This window comes from Heterodontus francisci, chromosome 5, assembly GCF_036365525.1.
Source record: "Heterodontus francisci isolate sHetFra1 chromosome 5, sHetFra1.hap1, whole genome shotgun sequence".
NCBI classification, from domain to species: Eukaryota; Metazoa; Chordata; class Chondrichthyes; order Heterodontiformes; family Heterodontidae; genus Heterodontus; species Heterodontus francisci.
The window spans coordinates 79,925,435-79,945,372 of record NC_090375.1 but is presented as its reverse complement, the minus strand read 5'-3'; the positions used below and the strand labels follow the sequence as shown (position 1 = coordinate 79,945,372).

The window sequence follows — 19,938 nt, the reverse complement described above, 5'->3', positions numbered from 1 at the left end:
CTTGAACAAGGGGACAACATTTGCTATCCTCCAGTCTTCCGGCACTACTCCTGTCGACAATGACGACATAAAGATCAACGACAACGGCTCTGCAATCTCCTCCCTGGCTTCCCAGAGAATCCTAGGATAAATACCATCTGGCCCAGGGGATTTATCTATTTTCACACTTTCCAAAATTGCTAACACCTCCTCCTTGTGAATCTCAATCCCATCTAGCCTAGTAGGCTGTATCTCAGTAATCTCCTCGACAACATTTTCTTTCTCTACTGTAAATACTGACGAAAAATATTCATTTAACGCTTCCCCTATCTCCTCTGATTCCACACACAACTTCCCACTACTATCCTTGATTGGCCCTGTTCTAACTCTAGTCATTCTTTTATTCCTGATATACCTATAGAAAGCCTCAGGGTTTTCTTTGATCCTATCCACCAATGACTTCTCGTGTCCTCTCCTTGCTCTTCTTAGCCCTCCCTTTAGATCCTTCCTGGCTAGCTTGTAACTCTCAAGCGCCCTAACTGAGCCTTCACGTCTCATCCTAACATAAGCCGCCTTCTTCCTCTTGACAAGCGCTTCAACTTCTTTAGTAAACCACGGCTCCCTCGCTCGACAACTTCCTCCCTGCCTGACAGGTACATACTTATCAAGGACACGCATTAGCTGCTCCTTGAATAAGCTCCACATTTCGTTTGTGCCCATCCCCTGCAGTTTCCTTCCCCATCCTACACATCCTAAATCTTGCCTAATCGCGTCATAATTTCCTTTCCCCCAATTATCGGAATATTGTCAGGGCCCATAGCCTTTGCAGTATCCAGTGCCTTCAGTCGTTTCTTGATATCATGTGGAGTGAATCGAATTGAATTTGCTGAAGTCTGGCATCTGTGTTGCTGGGGACTTCAGGAGGAGGCTGAGATGGATCATCAACTCAGCACTTCTGGCTGAAGATTGTTGCAAATGCTTCAGCCTTATCTTTTGCACTGATGTGCTGGGCTCCCCCATCATTGAGGATGGGGATGTTTCTGGAGCCACCTCCTCCAGTTAGTTGTTTAACTGTCGTCCACCATTCACGACTGGATGTAGCAAGACTGCAGAGTTTAGATCTGATCCGTTGGTTATGGGATCGCTTAGCTCTGTCTATTGCATGCTGCTTACGCTGTTTGGCATGCAAGTAGTTCTGGGTTGTAGCTTCACCAGGTTGACATCTCATTTTGAGGTACGCCTGGTGCTGTTCCTGGCATGATCTCCTGCACTCTTCATTGAACCAGAGTTGGTTTCCCGGCTTGATGGTAATGGTAGAGTGGTGGATATGCCATGCCATGAGGTTACATATTGTAGTTGAGGGCGGCACAGTGGCGCAGTGGTTAGTACCGCAGCCTCACAGCTCCAGCGACCCGGGTTCAATTCTGGGTACTGCCTGTGTGGAGTTTGCAAGTTCTCCCTGTGTCTGCGTGGGTTTCCTCCGGGTGCTCCGGTTTCCTCCCACATGCCAAAGACTTGCAGGTTGATAGGTAAATTGGCCATTATAAATTGTCCCTAGTGTAGGTCGGTGGTCGGGAAATGTGCGGATGTGGTAGGAATATGGAATTAGTGTAGGATTAGTATAAATGGGTGGTTGATGGTCGGCACAGACTCAGTGGGCCGAAGGGCCTGTTTCAGTGCTGTATCTCTAAATAAAATAAAATAAAATAAAAATAATTCTGCTGCTGCTGGTGGCCCACAGCACCTCATGGATGCCCAGTTTTGCATTGCTGGATCTGTTTGAAATCTATCCCATTTAGCATGGTGGTAGTGCCAAACAACTGGATGGAGGCAACCCTCAATGTGAAGGCGGGACTTCATCTCCACAGGACTGTGCGATGGTCACTCCTACCAATACTGTCATGGACTGATGCATCAGCAGCAGGCAGATTGGTGAGGACAAGGTCAAGTATGTTGGTTCCGTCACCACCTGCCGCATACCCAGTCCAGCATCTACGTCCTTTAGGACTGGCCAGCTTTATCACTATTGGTGCTACCAAGCCACTCTTGGTGATGGACATTGAAGTTCCCCATCCAAAGTACTTTCTGTGCCCTTGCCACCCTCAGTGCTTCCTCCAAGTGGTGTTCAGCATGGAGGAGTACTGACTCATCACCTGAGGGAGGGTGGTAGGTGGTAATCAGCGGGAAGTTTCCTTTCCCATGTTTGACCTGGTGCCATGAGACTTCATGGGGTCTGGAGTCAATGTTGAGGACTCCCAGGGCAATTCCCTCCCAACTGTATACCACTGTGCCGCCACCTCTGCTGGGTCTGTCCTGCCGGTGGGACAGGAAGTAACTGGGGATGGTGATGGTGGTGTCTGGGACATTGTCTGTGAGGTAAGATTCCGTGAGTATGACTATGTCAGGCTGTTGCTTGACTAGTCTGTGGGGCAGTGCTCCCAACTTTGACACAAGCCCCCAGATGTTAGTAAGGAGGACTTTGCAGGGTTGACAGGATTGGGTTTGCCTTTGTCGTTTCCAGTGCCTCGGTTGATGCTGGGTGGTCTGTCTGATTTCATTCTTTATTGACTTTGTAGCAGTTTGATACAACTGAGTGGCTTGCTAGACCTTTTGAGAGGGCATTTAAAAGTCAACCACATTGCTGTGGGTCTGGAGTCACATGTCGGCCAGACCAGGTAAGGACAGCAGATTTCCTTCCCTAAAGGACATTAGTGAACCAGATGATCCCTAGATCAACAAGTGCTCCAGCCTCTTCATTCCAGTAATGCTGCCCACCTATATAAAATGGATAGTTCTTGTAATCCTTGCTTTTCATTTAAGAACTTGATGTTTTCAAGCAGGAACTGAAAGGTTTGTTTTTGATTTTGATTTTGGCTTTTGATTGTTTGACTACTGCATGATTCATTTTGCATGATTTTCTGTTGCATTATTTGATGCTGAATGTTTGCAACTCTCAATTCCTTTTGCATTTTTACTTACTGTATTTATTAATGACTTAGATAACACAATGGAAAGTCATCTGGTACACAAAAGTCCGAGTGTATCAGGCCTGTGTCCTCAGTACCTTGCTCTCTGGCAGCGAGGCCTGGACAACGTATGCCAGCCAAGAGCGATGTCTCAATTCATTCCATCTTCGCTGCCTCCGGAGAATACTTGGCATCAGGTGGCAGGACTATATCTCCAACACAGAAGTCCTTGAAGCGGCCAACACCCCCAGCTTATACACACTACTGAGTCAGCGGCGCTTGAGATGGCTTGGCCATGTGAGCCGCATGGAAGATGGCAGGATCCCCAAAGACACATTGTACAGCGAGCTCGCCACTGGTATCAGACCCACCGGCCGTCCATGTCTCCGTTATAAAGACGTCTGCAAACGCGACATGAAATCGTGTGACATTGATCACAAGTCGTGGGAGTCAGTTGCCAGCATTCGCCAGAGCTGGCGGGCAGCCATAAAGACAGGGCTAAATTGTGGCGAGTCGAAGAGACTTAGTAGTTGGCAGGAAAAAAGACAGAGGCGCAAGGGGAGAGCCAACTGTGCAACAGCCCCGACAAACAAATTTCTCTGCAGCACCTGTGGAAGAGCCTGTCACTCCAGAATTGGCCTTTATAGCCACTCCAGGCGCTGCTTCACAAACCACTGACCACCTCCAGGCGCGTATCCATTGTCTCTCGAGATAAGGAGGGCCAAAAGATAGAAAGAAGAGATAACACAATGGAAAGTCATCTGGTAATGATTCTGCTCTTCCCATTTACACACTTCTGGAACTATCTTTTGTTTCTTTACCTTTCCCATTACCACCCCTTCTGCCTTGCATCAACAACCTTTGGTCATCTAATTTCTCCTGCCTTTTTGTTCCTTGCTCCTCTCCTTCCTTTCCCTGCCTCTGAACCTGCTTAAAACTTATTGCATCTTTAAGAACATACGAACATAAAAAATAGGATCAAATGTACAGTGGTGCAGTGGTTAGCACCGCAGCTTCACAGCTCCAGCGACCTGGGTTCAGTTCTGGGTACTGCCTGTGCGGAGTTTGCAAGTTCTCCCTGTGTCTGCGTGGGTTTCGCCGAAGGGCCTGTTTCAGTGCTGTATCTTTAAATAAATAAATGTAGACCATTTGGCCCCTCAAGCCTGCCTTGCCATTCAATATGATCATGGCTGATTCTAGGCCTCAAGTCCACTTTCCTGCCTGCTCCTCATATCCCTTAATTCCCTGAGAGACCAAAAATCTGTCTATCCTAGCCTTAAATGTATTCAATGATAGAGCAACCATGACCCTCTGGGGTAGAGAATTCAAAACCCTTTGAGAGAAAAAATTTCTCCTCATCTCAGTCCTAAACGATCAGCACTTTATCCTGAGACTGTGCTCCCATGTTCTAGATTCCCCAGCCAGAGGAAACAGCCTCTTGGTGTCCACCTGTCAAGCACCTTCATAACCTTGAATGTTTCATTGAGATCACCTTTCATTATTGTAAACTCCAGAGAATATTGACCCAATTTACTCAGCCTCTCATCATAGGACAACCCTCTCATCCCAGGGACTAATCTCACGAACCTTCACTGTACTGCCTCCAATGCAAGTATATCCATCTTTAAATATGGAAACCAAAACTGCACAGAGTACTACAGGTATAGTCTCACCATAACCCTGTACAATTTTAGCAAGACTTCCTTATTCTTGTACTCCAATCTTCTTGCAATAAAGGCCAACATGCCTTTTGCTTTCCTAATTGCTTGCTGTACCTGCATGGTGTTCCTTGTATGCGTACACTCAAGTCCCTCTGAACATCAACATTTAGAAGTTTCATGGCTTTTAGAAAATATTCTGCTTTTCTATTCTTACTACCAAAATAAATAACCTCACATTTCCCACATTATACTCCATCTGTCACCTTGTTTCCCACTCACTTAATCTGTCTATATCTCTTTGCAGCCTCTTTGTGTCCTACTCACAGCTTACATTCCCAACTAGCTTTGTATCATCAGTAAACTTGAATACATTACGCTCGGTGTCTTTGTCTAAGTCATTAATATTATTGTCGATATCTGAGGGCCCAGCACTGATCCTTGCGGCACTCCACTAGTCACAGCCTACCAACTTGAAACTACCCACTTATCCCTATTCTCTGCTTCCTGTCTGTTAACCAATCCTCTATCCATGATAATATACTGGCCCCCAATTTAACCTTTTGTGTGGCACCTTATAAAATGACTTTTGGAAATCCAAGTATACTACATCCATTGGTTCCTCTTTATTTACCCTACTCGTTACATCCTCAAAAAACATCTCATAAATCTGTCAAATACAATTTCCCTTTTGTAAAACCTACATTGACTTTGTCTGATCATACTGTAAATTTTCTAAGACTTCCTTAATAATAGATTCCAGCATTTTCCTGATGATTAATGTAAGGCCTGTAGTTCTGTTTTCTCTCCTTCCTTTCTTGAATAGAGGTGTTAAAATTGCTAACTTGCAATCCACTGGGACCATTCTGGAATCTAGGGAAATTTGATAAATCATAACCAGTACATCTCGTCTCTGTGCAGCTACCTCTGTTAGAACCTGGACCTGGGTTTTAGGACCTGGAAATAGCCCCCATGTCTGGCTCCTGACCCATGATTAAAAATTCAGCCTCCGCAATCAGTAGGTCCCAAGACTCGAAAATCTTGTTGGAAGAAGAATAAAAATAATTTACTTGCTGCTCCTCTCCTTTTCTGGTTACCTCCAGGTCCCTCTCAGATCCTCTCGGCTGTGGGAAGTACTGGTGCGAGTCTCACAGTTAGCGTTTCTTGGGTACATATGTATCTGACAAATTAATGGAATGTAGCACATTTTGCGAAAAAAAAAGTGAAAGGTATAATATAAGTGAAAGATATACATAAAGGAAAAAATTCAGATTAGAGTGGAGGGACAGAGATACCAGGAATATGCATTATAGTTATGACAAGCTGTTTAAGAGATTGGGACTTTTTCAATGGATAATTTCAGTTAGCGCAGTTATAAACGATAGAGATGACAGCACAATTGTCCTTCTATGCTGTCATTTCTATGACTCTGGTGGCAAGCACTTTGTTTTGTTGCCTCCCTCCCCACCTTCAAAAGCCACCTCCAAATGAAAGTGCCTCTTTTTGCTTTCAATCACATTCCCCTAATGTTCTCCTAAAACTCCTTCTCCTGGGACGACGTTCTGCGAAAGACAATTTATATACGTTGAGTACAGAAATCACAAAATAGTCTGCACAGTAGACCTGCAGTTTTTGTGTGTGTGTGCATAGATTTGCCTATTATTGAACTAACATTTGTAATTACTGTTGAAAATGGATTGACTTTTTTTTGACTTGCCTTGTTCCCCATATCTGTCGTGCCGATCTCTGACATTGGCACTTCAGATTGGTTCAAGTTTTTACACAAGGCTTGAGCTGCAGGGGTTTAAAAGCTGGAGAGCTCGTACAGTGACTACAAAGACATTTTTGAGCGCAGTGTTAGCAGCTAATCTGGGTTTAAAGCGGCATCAGCACACATACAGAAAAAAAATGGTTGAAGCATTTATAGGAAAGTGGAAATTAGTCAAGACCGAAAATTTTGATGAGTACATGAAGGCTTTGGGTGAGGATTCTGTTATTTATATATATATTAACCACCCTCAAAGAGGAGCATTGGTTTTAGGTCTGCAGCTATACTGTTTACTGCTGGTTGTTGGAGTTCTTTGCGGTGGCTAAAATGCCAAGGTCCACAGTCGATCCCAGTGATATATAGTTGACAATGCACTTAAAATTCATACTGCTAGTGGATATGGTCTGCCATTCGAAGCACTGGGAGAAATTGCATGGTGTATTCCTGCTGAATGTCTGCAGCACCATAGATGCAATTACAACTTTATAGAGGAAAATTTGAAATGAGGCTCTTTCAAAAAGCTGGCACAGGCATGATGGGCAGAATGACCTCCTTTTGTGTCATAAGATTCTATGATCCAACTGAATGACAGAACAGGCTCAAGGGACTGAATGGCCAACTCCTATTTTGATGTTCTATAATGGGAGTACATTATAAACTATTGAATACTGGGAATAAATAAAGAATGAGATTTCTCGACAATTTAGGGAGGTATGCCAGAATTTTAATAACGAGGAACTTTAACTATCCTGGTGTAGACAGGTTAGAGGAGTGGGCAGAGAGGTGGCAAATGCAGTTCAATGCAAAGAAATGTAAAGTAGTACAATTTGAGGAAAATAAGTGAGATATATAACTGACAGATACACAAATTCAAAGATTTTGAACTGAGGTGGAGGGACAGAAATACAAGAAATAAAATGTGATAATTATGACAAAATGCTTAGGAAATTGGGGCTATTTCAATTGGTAACATCAGTTGAAGAGCACAGTGATAAATGATAGAGATGACAGAACAATCGTCCTTCTGTGTTGTCACTTCTATGATTCCGGTGGAAAGCCACTTTGTTTTGTTGCCTCCCTCTCCACCTTCAAAAGACTCCTTCAAACAAGTATGCCTCTTCGTGTTTTCAATCACTTCCCCTAATTGTTCCCTAAAACTCCTGCTCCTGGACCCCTTTCTGTGAAAGGCACTTTGTAAACATTGAGTACAGATATGCAAACAAGTCTGTGCACAGTAGCCCTGCAGTTTTTTGTGTGTGTGTGTACAGTTTGTCTCTCATTTTAATTACTGCTGGAAAATGCATGAACTTTTTTTGACTGGTATTGTTCTCTAGATCTGTTGTGCCAATCTCTGATGTTGTCACTTCGGATTTGTTTGAGTATTTTGCACAAGGTTCTGAGCTGCAGGAGCTTAAAAGCCAGAGAGCTCATAGAGTAGCCGAAAAGTTATTTTCAAACACATGGTATAGCCGTTGTTCTGTGCTTAAAGCAGCAACAACACGCATACACAACAAACAATGGTTGAACCATTTTGTAGGGATGTGGAAATTAATCAAGACTGCAAATTTTGACGAGTGCATAAAGACTTTGGCTGGATTTTATCTGGGCGATGGGGGTAATGACCTCCGGCAAAAGCGATGCCGAGAACCCCGCATCGCCCCTTCTGTGGGAAGCCTGCCAAATCAAGTGCCAATTAGGTACTTCAGTGAACAGTGGCAGGCCTTCCATGGGATCAGGGACCCGGGCGAAGGAAGATCCACCCTGTGAGCGCTGCCGGTCAATCTTTAACTGAGCAACACCCCCAGGGAGGCAGTGGCTGCTGCCAATGGAGCACCCACCCGAGGCCTAGGAGCAGCACTGGACCCAGCCACAGGTAGGTCAGGATGGGATGGGTCTCACAAGAACACAAGAAATAGCAGCAGGAGTAAACCATATGGCCCATCAAGGCTGCTCTGCCATTCCATACGATCAAAGCTGCTCTTAGGCTCCACTTCCCTGCCCGCTCACCATATCCCATGATTCCCTGAGAGACCAAAAATCTGTTTATCCCACCCTTAAATGCATTCAGCGATGGAGCACCCATAATCCTCTGGAGTAGAGAGTTCTCAATCTTGGGGGTCGCAGGGGAGGGGGTGTAGGGAGGGTCAGCAGCAATGGCAGGAGGTAGCTGTCAGCGGACATCCCCCCCTTCCCGATGTGGGTCCCTCATTCAGGCACTAAATGCCTTTCAACGAGGGACCCCCCTCCCCCCGCCCACCCAGTGCCGCAAGCAATCCGCATGGTTTTTCTTGCTGTGCTCCTCATGTGACAACAGGCCCACCGTCGCTGGGTTAATTGCAGCGGCAGCAGGGTGAGGCCCTTAACTGGGCAGTAATTGCTCACTAAAGGGCCTCAATTGGCGGCAGGATGAAAAGGCCTGTGAACAGCCTTCCCACTGCAGACTTGGTTTCGGCAGAGGCAAGAATGTGGCAGGGTCCCCCCCCCACCCCACCCTACCACCATCCCACACAATTACACGCTCTCCCCACCTCCAAACCCGACATGGGGGAGAGCATAAAATTCCCCCTTTGTGTGAGGATCCTGTCTCTTTTTAAGTTTTAATATCACTCAAAAACATCATTGGGCTGGGTCTGAACATCGAAGAGAGGAACAGAAGTGGGCCATTCAGTTATGTGGGCCTGTTTAGCCATCCCATGAGATTGTGTCTGATCTGTATCCTAACTCCATCCGTTCACTTTGGCCCATATCTCTCAATACCCTTGGCTAGCAAAAATCTATCAATCTCAGGTTTTAAATGAATAATTTTGACAGTATCTATTGTTTTTTGTGGGAGAGAGATCCATACTTCCAATACCCTTTGTGCAAAGAGGTATACCCTAACTTCTCTCCTGAATGGTTTTGTTCCCATTTTAAGTGATGTCCCATTGTCTTAGACTCTTCCATCAGCAGAATAAGTTTTTCCCTACCCTATCAATTACTATTAAAATCCTTAAAACCTCAATCCAATTACCCTTTAACTTGCTATAGTCCAGAGAAAACAAGCTTACTTTATGTCATATTCTAACCCTGTAGATAAAAAGACTAAAATGTTTCCTGCCTTCCACCCGATGACAGACCTTCCATTTTATTTTTTTCCCACCCGCCTCACTTTCACTTGCTTAAAGCCTATTACATCTCTAACTTTTCCAAGTTCTGATTAAGGGTCATTGACTTGCAATTTTATCTCTGTTTCTTTCTCCACAGATGTTCAGCTGGATATTTTCAGCATTTTCTGATTTCATTAAAATAAAAATATAGCTAACCACTACAGCTTAGAAATCTGTATAAATGGAAACCTAAATCTCTTGGACCACTACTGTTCCCAGCTGTTCATCTTTTTAAATGGACTTGGATCTATATCCCTTTTTTGTTCCAAAATGGATGACGTCGCACGTACCTCCATTGCAATCCAGCTTCCACAATCTAGCCCATTTATTGGTTGCAGAGTCCTCTGTGGTAGTTAAAATGCCGAGTTCACAATTGATTCCAGAAAGAAAATACTGGACTATGCACTTGCAATTGTTAACAATAGTAGTATTACGACGAGGTGAGAAAGGGGTCTAGGTTTCCATCTCAGCCTTCACCTGGTCTTACCATAACAGGGTTTAATTTTAAACACACCGGGCTGAATTTTACGCCACCACAGCGGGTCGGATGGTGGCGTGGGAAGGGTGGGGGCAGCGTAAAATTGAGCAGAAGGCTCCGGGAGGCCTACTTGCCCCGCTCCCGCCTCTGGTCAATTTTACGGCAGTCGGGCGGGAGGGGAAAACGGCCCGCCCACTCGCCCTAAGCCAATCAAGGCACTTAAGTGGCCACTTAACGCTCACTTAAGGTATTTTACCCATGGCAAGCAGGCGTGCTGGGTACGTGAAAGGCTGCCCAGCGATAGCTGCTGGCCTTTCTGCGTGACAGGGGGCGGGGGGGTGGGGGTGACCTGGCAGTCAGGCACAGAGTGCCCAATTGAGGGCTTCCCCCACCTCCCAACCCACACCTGGGAACTAAGACACCCACCCTTCCCCCAAACGACCACTCTAGCCTCACCAGGGCACAACCGATCTCACTGGTGAGGCATGCCCAACTTACCTGAGGTCCAAGCTCCATGGCGCGGCTGGGCTGCAGTCCAGGCAGTGGCCACCACTCCCGGTAGCACTGCTGGGACTAAGAGCTGCCGGCCCGCTGATTGGCTGGCAGCTCACTAAGGCCGGACTTCCTCCCTCAAGCAGGTGGAAGTCCGGACAATTAAAGCCCAGGGACCCATAAAATGCAGGATGGATCCCCAGACTAGGCGGAAGTGGGTTCGCCACCGACATTTACATCGGTGGTGAATTCCCATCCGCCTAAGGTAAAATCCAGCCCACCGTTTTCTTTAGCTCCCCCTTAGTGAATCCTTGTTCACTAACTTCCAATTATAAGGCAAAGAAACTAGCCAAACAGGTTTTCTTAGGTTTAAGGAAAAAAGGTTGAACTTTATTAAACTTAACCTCTAATTTGGTTAACGCACACATTAGTATGCATACGCGACACACACATGCAGATAGAGACAAAAAAGAGCAGAAGAAATGAAGTGGAAAAGTTTGAGGCAATATCTGAAGATGGTTTTGGTTACTGTTCTTTGAGCTCACTGTAAAGTCCTTGATTGTAGGTAGGTCTTGCTTTTCATTGGGGCCCAGTATTCATCTTAAACCTTATTTGATGTAGGAGACTTTTCTCTCTTGAAGTTCATGTGTCCTCAGTGGGTCCAGAGGCTTGTGAGAAAGAGATGGGAGCAGACAGGAGAGGTCTTTTCACTCCAGGAGCAAAGTTTTTTTCTTCAAACTCTTTGTACAATTCAGAAAAGCCCAGGTTGCCAAGCAGGTTAGTCATGTGACTAGTTGGTCTGACCATGTCTGTTTGTGGATTCACTTGTCTTAGCCTGGAATGTCTCTTCTTACACACAATACCTGGTGATAAAGGTCCATTGTGGATTGAATGTGTCAGGAAATTGCCCCTTTGTCACTCCAAACACTGTCTGTTAGTATGCAAATGTTTTTGCCAGCCATGGCTGATCCGTTTAACAAGTCAGTTCCTCTCTCTAGCAACAGTTTAAAGTCAATGTTCATATGACAAAATTAATATGTGTCATTCTTGGTTGGTGGGCGGTTTACATGACACCTCCACACCCAGCGGAATGAATGCGATTTGAGAAAAATGCATTTCATTAAAAAGGGTCGAGAGAAAAAATATAAGATACAGGAAAAAAAGCATGTGTGTCTCTCTCTCTTATTCATTCAAATTCATTCATAAATCCTCAAACTTAATACACCCTATCTTTTCTTGGTGCCAGTGCTGTTTTAACCATACTCTTTTTGGCATCCCAACAAACATGTGGTTCTTTGCGGACGTTTCTCTTCAGTTTGCCCAATTCCATGACTGCCTTGGGTTTTTGTTCCTGTTGAGGTTTGCAAAGATGGAGGAGGGGGGTGTTAGATTTAATTAGCCCTAAGCTGGATTTTTCTTTCCTCAAGAGAGTCAGTGGTGGGTGGGTCTATCCTTAACTCACTTTCAGTGCTTTGCTGAGTCATGCAAAGGCCTTTGACTTCAGGGGATGGGTGTTTCTCTTTTTTTCTGACTGTGGGGGAGGATCTTTGCTAATCTCCCCTTTGTGCTCTGGGACACTGCTGCCTACAGGTCTTTCTGCAGACTCTACTGCACCCCCCCTGTGGCACTTTGACTAGGTGAGGCATCACCCTCATGATTTCTCTGCTCCCTAGAAGTCTTTCTTTTGCTCTGCAGGTTCCTGTAAATGTTGTTAGCAACTCTGGTTGGGTGCCTCTAGTGTCTGCATTTACATAAGAGGATGTGGTGTCTAGCTTTTCAAATTTTTTGGGGTTGGCTGACCGGACAGCAGGGATTTTCATCCCGGATTCCTCCTGGACTTCATTTAACCGGCCCTGTTGGTCGCTTTTTCCCCTTCCCTTTCTAACCTTTTGCCAGCCTTGTGCCTGCCTGTCCCCTTTTGTTCTCAGTGGGAGTCCCTTACAGTTCACCAACCCTCTGCTGGAGGGTCCTCCTAGCACCGGTACAGGACTTAGGGGTGCAGGTTTCATTGTAGGTTGGAGTTTCCCCCCAAACTGGCACATGTGGAAACTCTTGCAGTACTCCACCACATGTTTGTGGAGTTTTGGCCAGTCAAACTGCTGTCTTATGCAGGCTTTGGTCTTTCGTATACCAACATGTACAGCCACTGTAGTCTCATGAGCCCTTCTAAATATTTCTCTCCGGTACCTCTGCAGCACCACTAACTGGTGAACTACTGCCCACTCCTTGCTCTCAGGTCTGTGAGTAAAATCCAGGACAGTAGCCCCCAAATTTATGTTATGACCAGGTGAGAAAGGAGTCTAGGGTTCCCTCTCAGCCTTCACTTGGTCTTACCGTAACAGGGTTTAATTTTAAACACACTGTTTTTTTTAGCTCCCCCTTAGTGAATCCTTGTTCACTAACTTCCAATTATAAGGCAAAGAAACTAACCAAACAGGTTTTCTTAGGTTTAAAGAAAAAGGGTTGAACTTTATTAAATTTAAACTCTAATTCGGTTAACGCTTAGGGACACGCAACATGCCCATGCTAGCATGCATACACGATACACACATTCAGATAGAGACAGAAAAGAGCAGAAGAAATGAAGTGGAAAAGTTTGAGGCAATATCTGAAGATGGTTTTGGTTACTGTTCTTTGAGCTCACTGTAAAGTCCTTGATTGTAGCTAGGTCTAGGTTTTCCTTGGGGCCCAGTATTCATCTTAAACCTTGTTCGACGTAGGAGACTTTTCTCTCTTGAAGTTCATGTGTCCTCAGTGGGTCCAGAGGCTTGAGAGAAAGAGATGGGAGCAGACAGGAGAGGTCTTCTCACTCCAGGAGCAAAGCCTTTTTCTTCAAACTCTGTACAATTCAGAAAAACCCAGGTTGCCAAGCAGGTTAGTCATGTGACTAGCTGGTCTGACCATGTCTGTTTGTGGATTCACTTGTCTTAGCCTGGAAAGTCTCTTCTTACACACAATACCTGGTGCTCAAAGTCCATTGTGGGTTAAATTGGAGCAGAGTGCCCCTCAGTCACTCCAAGCACTGTCTGTTAGTATGCAAGTGTTTTTTCTAGCCACGGCTGATCTGTTTAACAAGTCATTTCCTCGCTCCAGGAACAATTTAAAATCAATGTTCATATGACAAAATTAATATGCGTCATTCTTGGTTGGTGGGGGGTCTGGATGACAGTAGGTGCTGCCCTATGTCTGAAACACTGGGAAGAATTGTACAGTGTATTTCTACTGAGTGCTTGCAACACAGGAAAATGTGAAATGCTGCATTATATCAGAAATTTACACCTGGAAACTGATTTTGAATATAGCAAGAGATGTAATCAATATATATACTTATTGTCACTCCCAGAAATTATTTCTGTTATGCAACAGTGTAATGAAATGTCTACTACTGGAACTCATTTAGCTGGGAGTGTTACTGCCATTCCCTCACTTGGTGTAAGTGTCTTTGTGACCATTAGTACCATTAAATGTTCCATTATTTATGTCTTTCTTGCTTAGGAGTGAATGCCGCACTAAGAAAGTTAGGTAACAGAACCAAGACTATAACTAACATTTCAATAGACAATGATATAATCACTCTAGAAACCACGAGTATGGTAAAAAGCACAAAGATCCACTTCAAGGTAGGAAAGGAATTTGATGAGACCACTGCAGACGATAGGAAAACCAAGGTGTGTTGACGATTAACCCCATTGACTATTTTAAGTTGCTTGGTATCCATTCTCACGAGATAAATGTCCTTTTGTTTGAAATTCCCAACAGACCACAGTGACATATGAAAATGGCCAACTGGTCCAAGCACAACGATGGAATGGAAGAGAGACAACCCTGGTTAGAGAACTGAAGGATGATAAACTAATATTGGTAAGGACCTCAATACATCATTCTCATGTTATGATCCCCATGGAGATCAACAAACCGAAATAATCAAATTTATCGATCAATTCCAACTAAAAAAACAGACAAAATTTCACTTTTATAAATTTACTCCAACAATCAAACCAAAATGAACTTAAATTAAACATGAAATAACAGACAAATCACAGTCAATATATATAGTTTACAGATCACATGTGAATTATCAGATGCAACAAAAACAGATCTCACGGATTTACTGGGCAGTCCTCTCAGCAAAGACGAAACCTAACAGCCACAAAGTTGTTCAAAATTCTGAACTTCTTCAGGTAGATTTCCAGCTCCTATCCTCCAAGATGCAGACACTGATATAATACCTTCTCATCAACAGTTAGCATTGCAGCCTTCCCTTCAATGTTGCAGCCTTATTGCCTCTCAAAAGTCCTCTGCCCTGCTCATGACAGTCTTGAGGGAATGGATCCACCAATATTTCTTTAAATCATCGAAAGCAGCTGGAGCAATCTTATTTTCCAATGGCCAGCTCCCAGAATCAGCTTTCTCTTTCTGCAGCTTGTTTGCCAAAAAACCTACCGCCAGCTTGAAGTCTGCAATCCTGAAATCTGAACTTAGATATCCCTAGTCACATGCCTCTGGTCAAATGTTTCTGTGTCTTATCTCGTTCCAACCAGTTTCAGCTACCCAGAAATCTGAAGTTTTTAGTTTCACTTTTAAGTCAGGGCCTGTCAAAAAAAACACGCTTTGAAAGCAGAGTCAGTGCACCTAACAGAATTCAACAAATCATCTGTTCCAACAATAGTCTGCACATGCTCCTCCACTGGTCTTACAAACCATGGACTCCCTCACAAACACATATACGAACCTATGAATATATGAATTAGGAGCAGGAGGAGGCCACTCTGCCCCTCGAGCAAGATCATGGCTGACCTGACTGTAACCTCAACTCCACATTCCCGCCTACCCCTGATAACCTTTCATGCCCTTGCTCATCATGAATCTATCTATGTTTGCCTTAAAAATATTCAAAGATTCTGCTTCCACCGCCTTTTGAGGAAGAGAGTTCCAAAGACTCACGACCCTCTGAGAGAAATAATTTCTCCTCATCCCTGTCTTAAATGGGCGACCTTTATTTTTAAACAGTAACCCCTAGTTCTAGATTCTCCCACAAGAGAAAACATCCTTTCCATACCCACCCTGTCAAGACCCCTCTAGATTTTATGGCCGGAATTTTACGCCACCCTAATGAGCCGGATGGTGGCGAGGGGGTGGCGTAAAATGGAGTGGGAGGCTTCTCCCACCCGCTCCCGCTTCGCCTTTACGTAGGGCGGGGGGATGAAATATGGGCTGCCCGCCCCAGGCCAATGAAGGCCCTTAAGTTGCCACTTAATGGCCACTGAAGGTCCATTGCCCACCTCCATGCGGATTTTACACATGGCAAGCGGGCCCCGGGGGTGGGCCCTGATAATCGGGCACAGGGTGCCCGATGGAGGGCCGCTCCCACTACCCCAACCACCCTCAGGACCAACACACCCCGCTTCCCCCCAAACGACCACCCATGCCTCGGCAGGGCCTGACCGCCTACTCCCAGCGAGGCAACCAAAACTCACTTTAGATCCTGGCTCCCGGGCATCCTCTTCAATCGGCTGGGCTGCAGTCCCAGCAGTGGCCACTGCACCCTGTGGCACTGGGACAAAGAGCTGCCGGCCCGCTGATTGGCCAGCAGATCAATGAGACAGTACTTCCTCTCTCAAGCTGGTGGAAGTCCCACCTCAGAACAATTAAAGCCTGGGGACCCGTAAAATGCGGTACGGATCCCCAGGCTAGGCGGAAGCGAGTTCGCCACTGACTTTCACGTCGGTGGCCAGCTCCTGTCCCCCCAACGTGAACTCCCAGCCTATATGTTGCAATAGATAGAACCAAACAGTTACAGCTGTTAACAAAAAGTGTAAATTTGTGGCAGCGGGTATTATTTAGATAAAATTTCTAGTTACATGACAGGTTTTGTATTTATCAGGCAAGGAAGTGCTTGCAATATCTGTTCAGATCGACACTCACTGCTGACCTTGAAGAAAACTGCTCATGAAGATCTAGCAAGCTCTATGACATGGTTTTCCCCTCTCCCAATAGCAGTTTAAATTTGCCACCAATTTAAGGGAATGGCTTGGTGTGCGGATACAGTGATGTCAGCAAGAAAATAAGGAACCAATCACATTGAAGTATTCACAAACAGTAAACCAGGAAGTTGAAACCACTGAAGCCCTTCACTTTTAATTTAATTTTCAGATAGCAAAATAAATGATGATGATTGGATTGACATAGAAGCTAAAATAAAGATAAACTTTATAAAAAGGTTTTTAATATTTTTAAAAATAAGTGGAGTCTTTTATCATTATGGCAAAATTTGACAATTCACAAATATAAAATTAGCTTTTTGGGGCAAGCAGTAATTCTGAAGTTAGTACACTTTTATAAACCCAGTTACACCTCAGTCAGCAAGCTGCAACTTTTTCAAGGGTTTTTACAGTGAAACTAACAGGGTAAAAGTGGAAGTTCTTGTTAAATCATGATAGCAATGGAAATTGCACTCAGTGGGAAGACAGCCAATGGAGGAGCGTAGACGCCTGATAGGAACTTCTGGATTACTGCATTATACTTTGCATGTGCAGACTCCTGAAGTTGCTGCCAGTTTCAGTGGACAGCGAATGCTGACAGTTTCACCGTCATTACCACAGAAAAATCCAAGCCATTATCTCTATAGTGAAACTAACGTGCACGTTTCTTTCAAGAATTATAAAATTGATATTTAATCCTACAGTGGTGCTTATTGATGCATATTTAACTCATTCCTGTTTCCATTGTAAATCAGACCTGCACCATAGGAGATGTGGTGTGCATCAGAACCTATCAGAGGGTAAAGTGATGACAGGGAACAAGGAGGATCGGCTCCATTCAATGAACCTCACATCTGCTGTTTCCTACGGATCTTTCCCTCAGTATTTTGTATTGATGGGATTGTTCCTTTTCATGGGATTTTTAGTCAGAGCTCAGGATCTCTGCGTGGTGAAAGACAAATTTCACAATTTATGCCGAGACTTGAAAATAATAAAAGCTGATGTTTTCATTGTATGCATTTCTTGGCAAAGTGTTATGTAAGAATTAATCACCACATTTGCTTTTTTCATGAATGAATGTTAACAAAAGCAATGCCAGTTTAACATTCTGCCAACTCATGAGTCACTTACATACATTGACATACATTGGCTCCCAGTTAAGTAATGCCTCGATATTAAAATTCTCATCCTTGTTTTCAAATCCCTTCATGGCCTCACCTCTCCCTAGCTCTGTAATCTCCATCAGCCCCACAACCCACCTCTGCGGTCCTCTCATTCAGGCATCATGAGCACCCCCAATTTTAATTACTCTATCATTGGTGGTCATGCCTTCAGTTGCCTAGGGCCTAAGCTCTGGAATTCCCTCCTCAAACCTCTCCACCTTTATACCACTGTTTCATCTTTTCAGCTACTACTTAAAACCTACCTCTTTAACCAAGCTTTTGGCTATCTGCCCTAGCATTGTCTTATGTGACTTAGTGTCAAATTTTGCTTTATAACACTCCTGTGAAGCACTTTGGGACATTTTACTACATTAAAGGAGCTATATAAATGCAAGTTGTTGTTGGTACTGTTTACCCAGAGAGTGGTTAGAATGTGGAACTCGCTATCACAATGAATAGCTGAGACAAACAGCATAAATGCATTCAAGGGGAGGCTATATAAGCACATGATGGAGAAAGGAATAGAAGGATATGTTGATGAGGTTAGATGAAAAGGGGTGGGAAGAGACTTATGTGGAGCATAAACACTGGCATGGTTCTGTTGGGCTGAATGGCCTGTTTCTGAGCTAGAAATACATCGTAATACTTTGTAAATTACTCACCTTAAGCGATCCTACCGCTATTCTGCCTGAATTCCTACTCCTGTCTAAAACTGCTGGCATAGCTTTATGATTTCTCAGTGTTGAGGGACTTAACAGAATGCACAGCATCCATAGAGGCTGTAGAGAAAAGAACAGCCCTATGTAAACCGAAGTGCAGATATTGCCAAATCTGTGCAGCTTTAATAACATTGTGTACTAACCAAGATCAGGCTGATTCTCCTTAATATGCAATGTGGTATTGGCTTTATGAATCAATAGATGGGGTGGAAAAGACAGTGCTAAGTGAAAGATTATAAAACGGAATATCTTATCAATTGGATTTTTAATTTTAAAATTACACCTGAGTGTTGAATGAAATTGCCCATTTGCAGTAAAACTGTCTCTGTATATGCACCTGGTACAAGAATAAAAGATGAAACTAAATTACTGTTGTTAACCAGACTTCAGTAATGGCACTAACATTGAAATAAGTACATGATATGGATAGTGGCATTCTATTGTGACCTTCAGTCTCTTGCTGATAGGTCACTGCCTTAATAGTAGTCTCCTAATTTGTACAGAAATAGACTTGAAAATAAAGAAATGGGTATTAGCTGTAACGACCTGAATGTGAGTGAAATGGTGTAATTTGACATTAAGGGATAGAAATTTGTCTCCAGCGGTGGTGCAAAACAGCCAGTATTGGATCGGCCGCCTGTTATACACAGTGCCTAATATTTAATTCCATTGACTTCAAGCGGCCAATCTGATATCACTCATTTTTATGTGAACACCCGGGATAAGTTTCTAACCCTACTTGTGCTTTGTCGGTAACAGAAAGAAGTAGGTACCAATATTGTTCATTACCCTTGATATAACTTATTTGCATTAGCCAGGATTTTGCAGTCAGCAGTGAAAGAACATTGCTCATCATTCACCTTGCTGACAGCTGCCCACAAAGTGTTGGTGGGTCTTAGAGTGCAAACTTGCTCTAAAATGGCATCTGATCCAGCACAGTGGCTTCTACTGAGGTCACCCCGCCACGGCCTTCCATTGGACCCCCGTTGCTATTTCACGGTGGGTAGGCAATTAACTGCCCACCATTGGAGACGCTGTTCCTTTAAGGAATGAGCTCCCGCCTCCAGAGCTGCCGGCCAATTGGAGAGCCGGCAGCAGTGCAGTACTGGCAGCGTCACTAGGAGTGGCAGCCACTGCCAGTATTTCAGGAGGCCCTGCAGAGGAAAAGACAGGAGAAGACCCTGGGAGAGGTAAGTGGGTTCAGAGTTATTGGGGCCATTCAAGCGGGCCCCGTCACCAGAATAAAATCCGGCCCTCGGTGTGACTCAGAGAGGGTTCTTCAATCTGACTGGTTATGTCATGCTATTTTTGCGGCCTGCTCATAGACACCACAGATCCCCTGTAAAGGGCGATGGGTTGGGTGGAGGTTACTGAGGGTGGAGGAGGTCTTCCCGAGAGGGCGGCCATCGCTGCCAGTGGGGTCCTCTAGGGACAATGGATTGCCCCCAAAGGAGGAACCCCCCCCCTCACCCCCGACCATGCTTGGAGACCACTGGGCTTTACTTGGCAGCATCTCCCTGCAGCAGTGGGCCCCTCCCCCTTCAACAAAATTGAAGCGGAAACGGGAAGAGGCTCTTAAGTGTCATTC

General features: G+C 44.6%; 1 protein-coding gene across 1 annotated transcript; it reads left to right on the top strand.

Annotated features, from left to right (window-relative positions):
- The first annotated feature begins 6,511 nt into the window (after positions 1-6,511).
- On the top strand, positions 6,512-17,277 carry LOC137369934 (fatty acid-binding protein, liver-like). The gene is made up of 4 exons (XM_068031684.1): positions 6,512-6,584; positions 13,983-14,155; positions 14,247-14,348; positions 17,224-17,277. Exons 1-4 carry the CDS (start codon positions 6,512-6,514, stop codon positions 17,275-17,277), a joined length of 402 nt encoding a protein of 133 aa, XP_067887785.1.
- The last annotated feature ends 2,661 nt before the right edge of the window (positions 17,278-19,938 follow it).

Excerpts from the sequence above, each read along its gene's own strand:
- LOC137369934 (XM_068031684.1), top strand. The coding sequence starts at position 6,512 with ATGGTTGAAGCATTTATAGGAAAGTGGAAATTAGTCAAGACCGAAAAT. Across the intron at positions 6,585-13,982 it reads TGAGTACATGAAGGCTTTGG|GAGTGAATGCCGCACTAAGA; the intron begins GTGAGGATTCTG and ends TTTCTTGCTTAG. Across the intron at positions 14,349-17,223 it reads AGGATGATAAACTAATATTG|ACCTGCACCATAGGAGATGT; the intron begins GTAAGGACCTCA and ends ATTGTAAATCAG.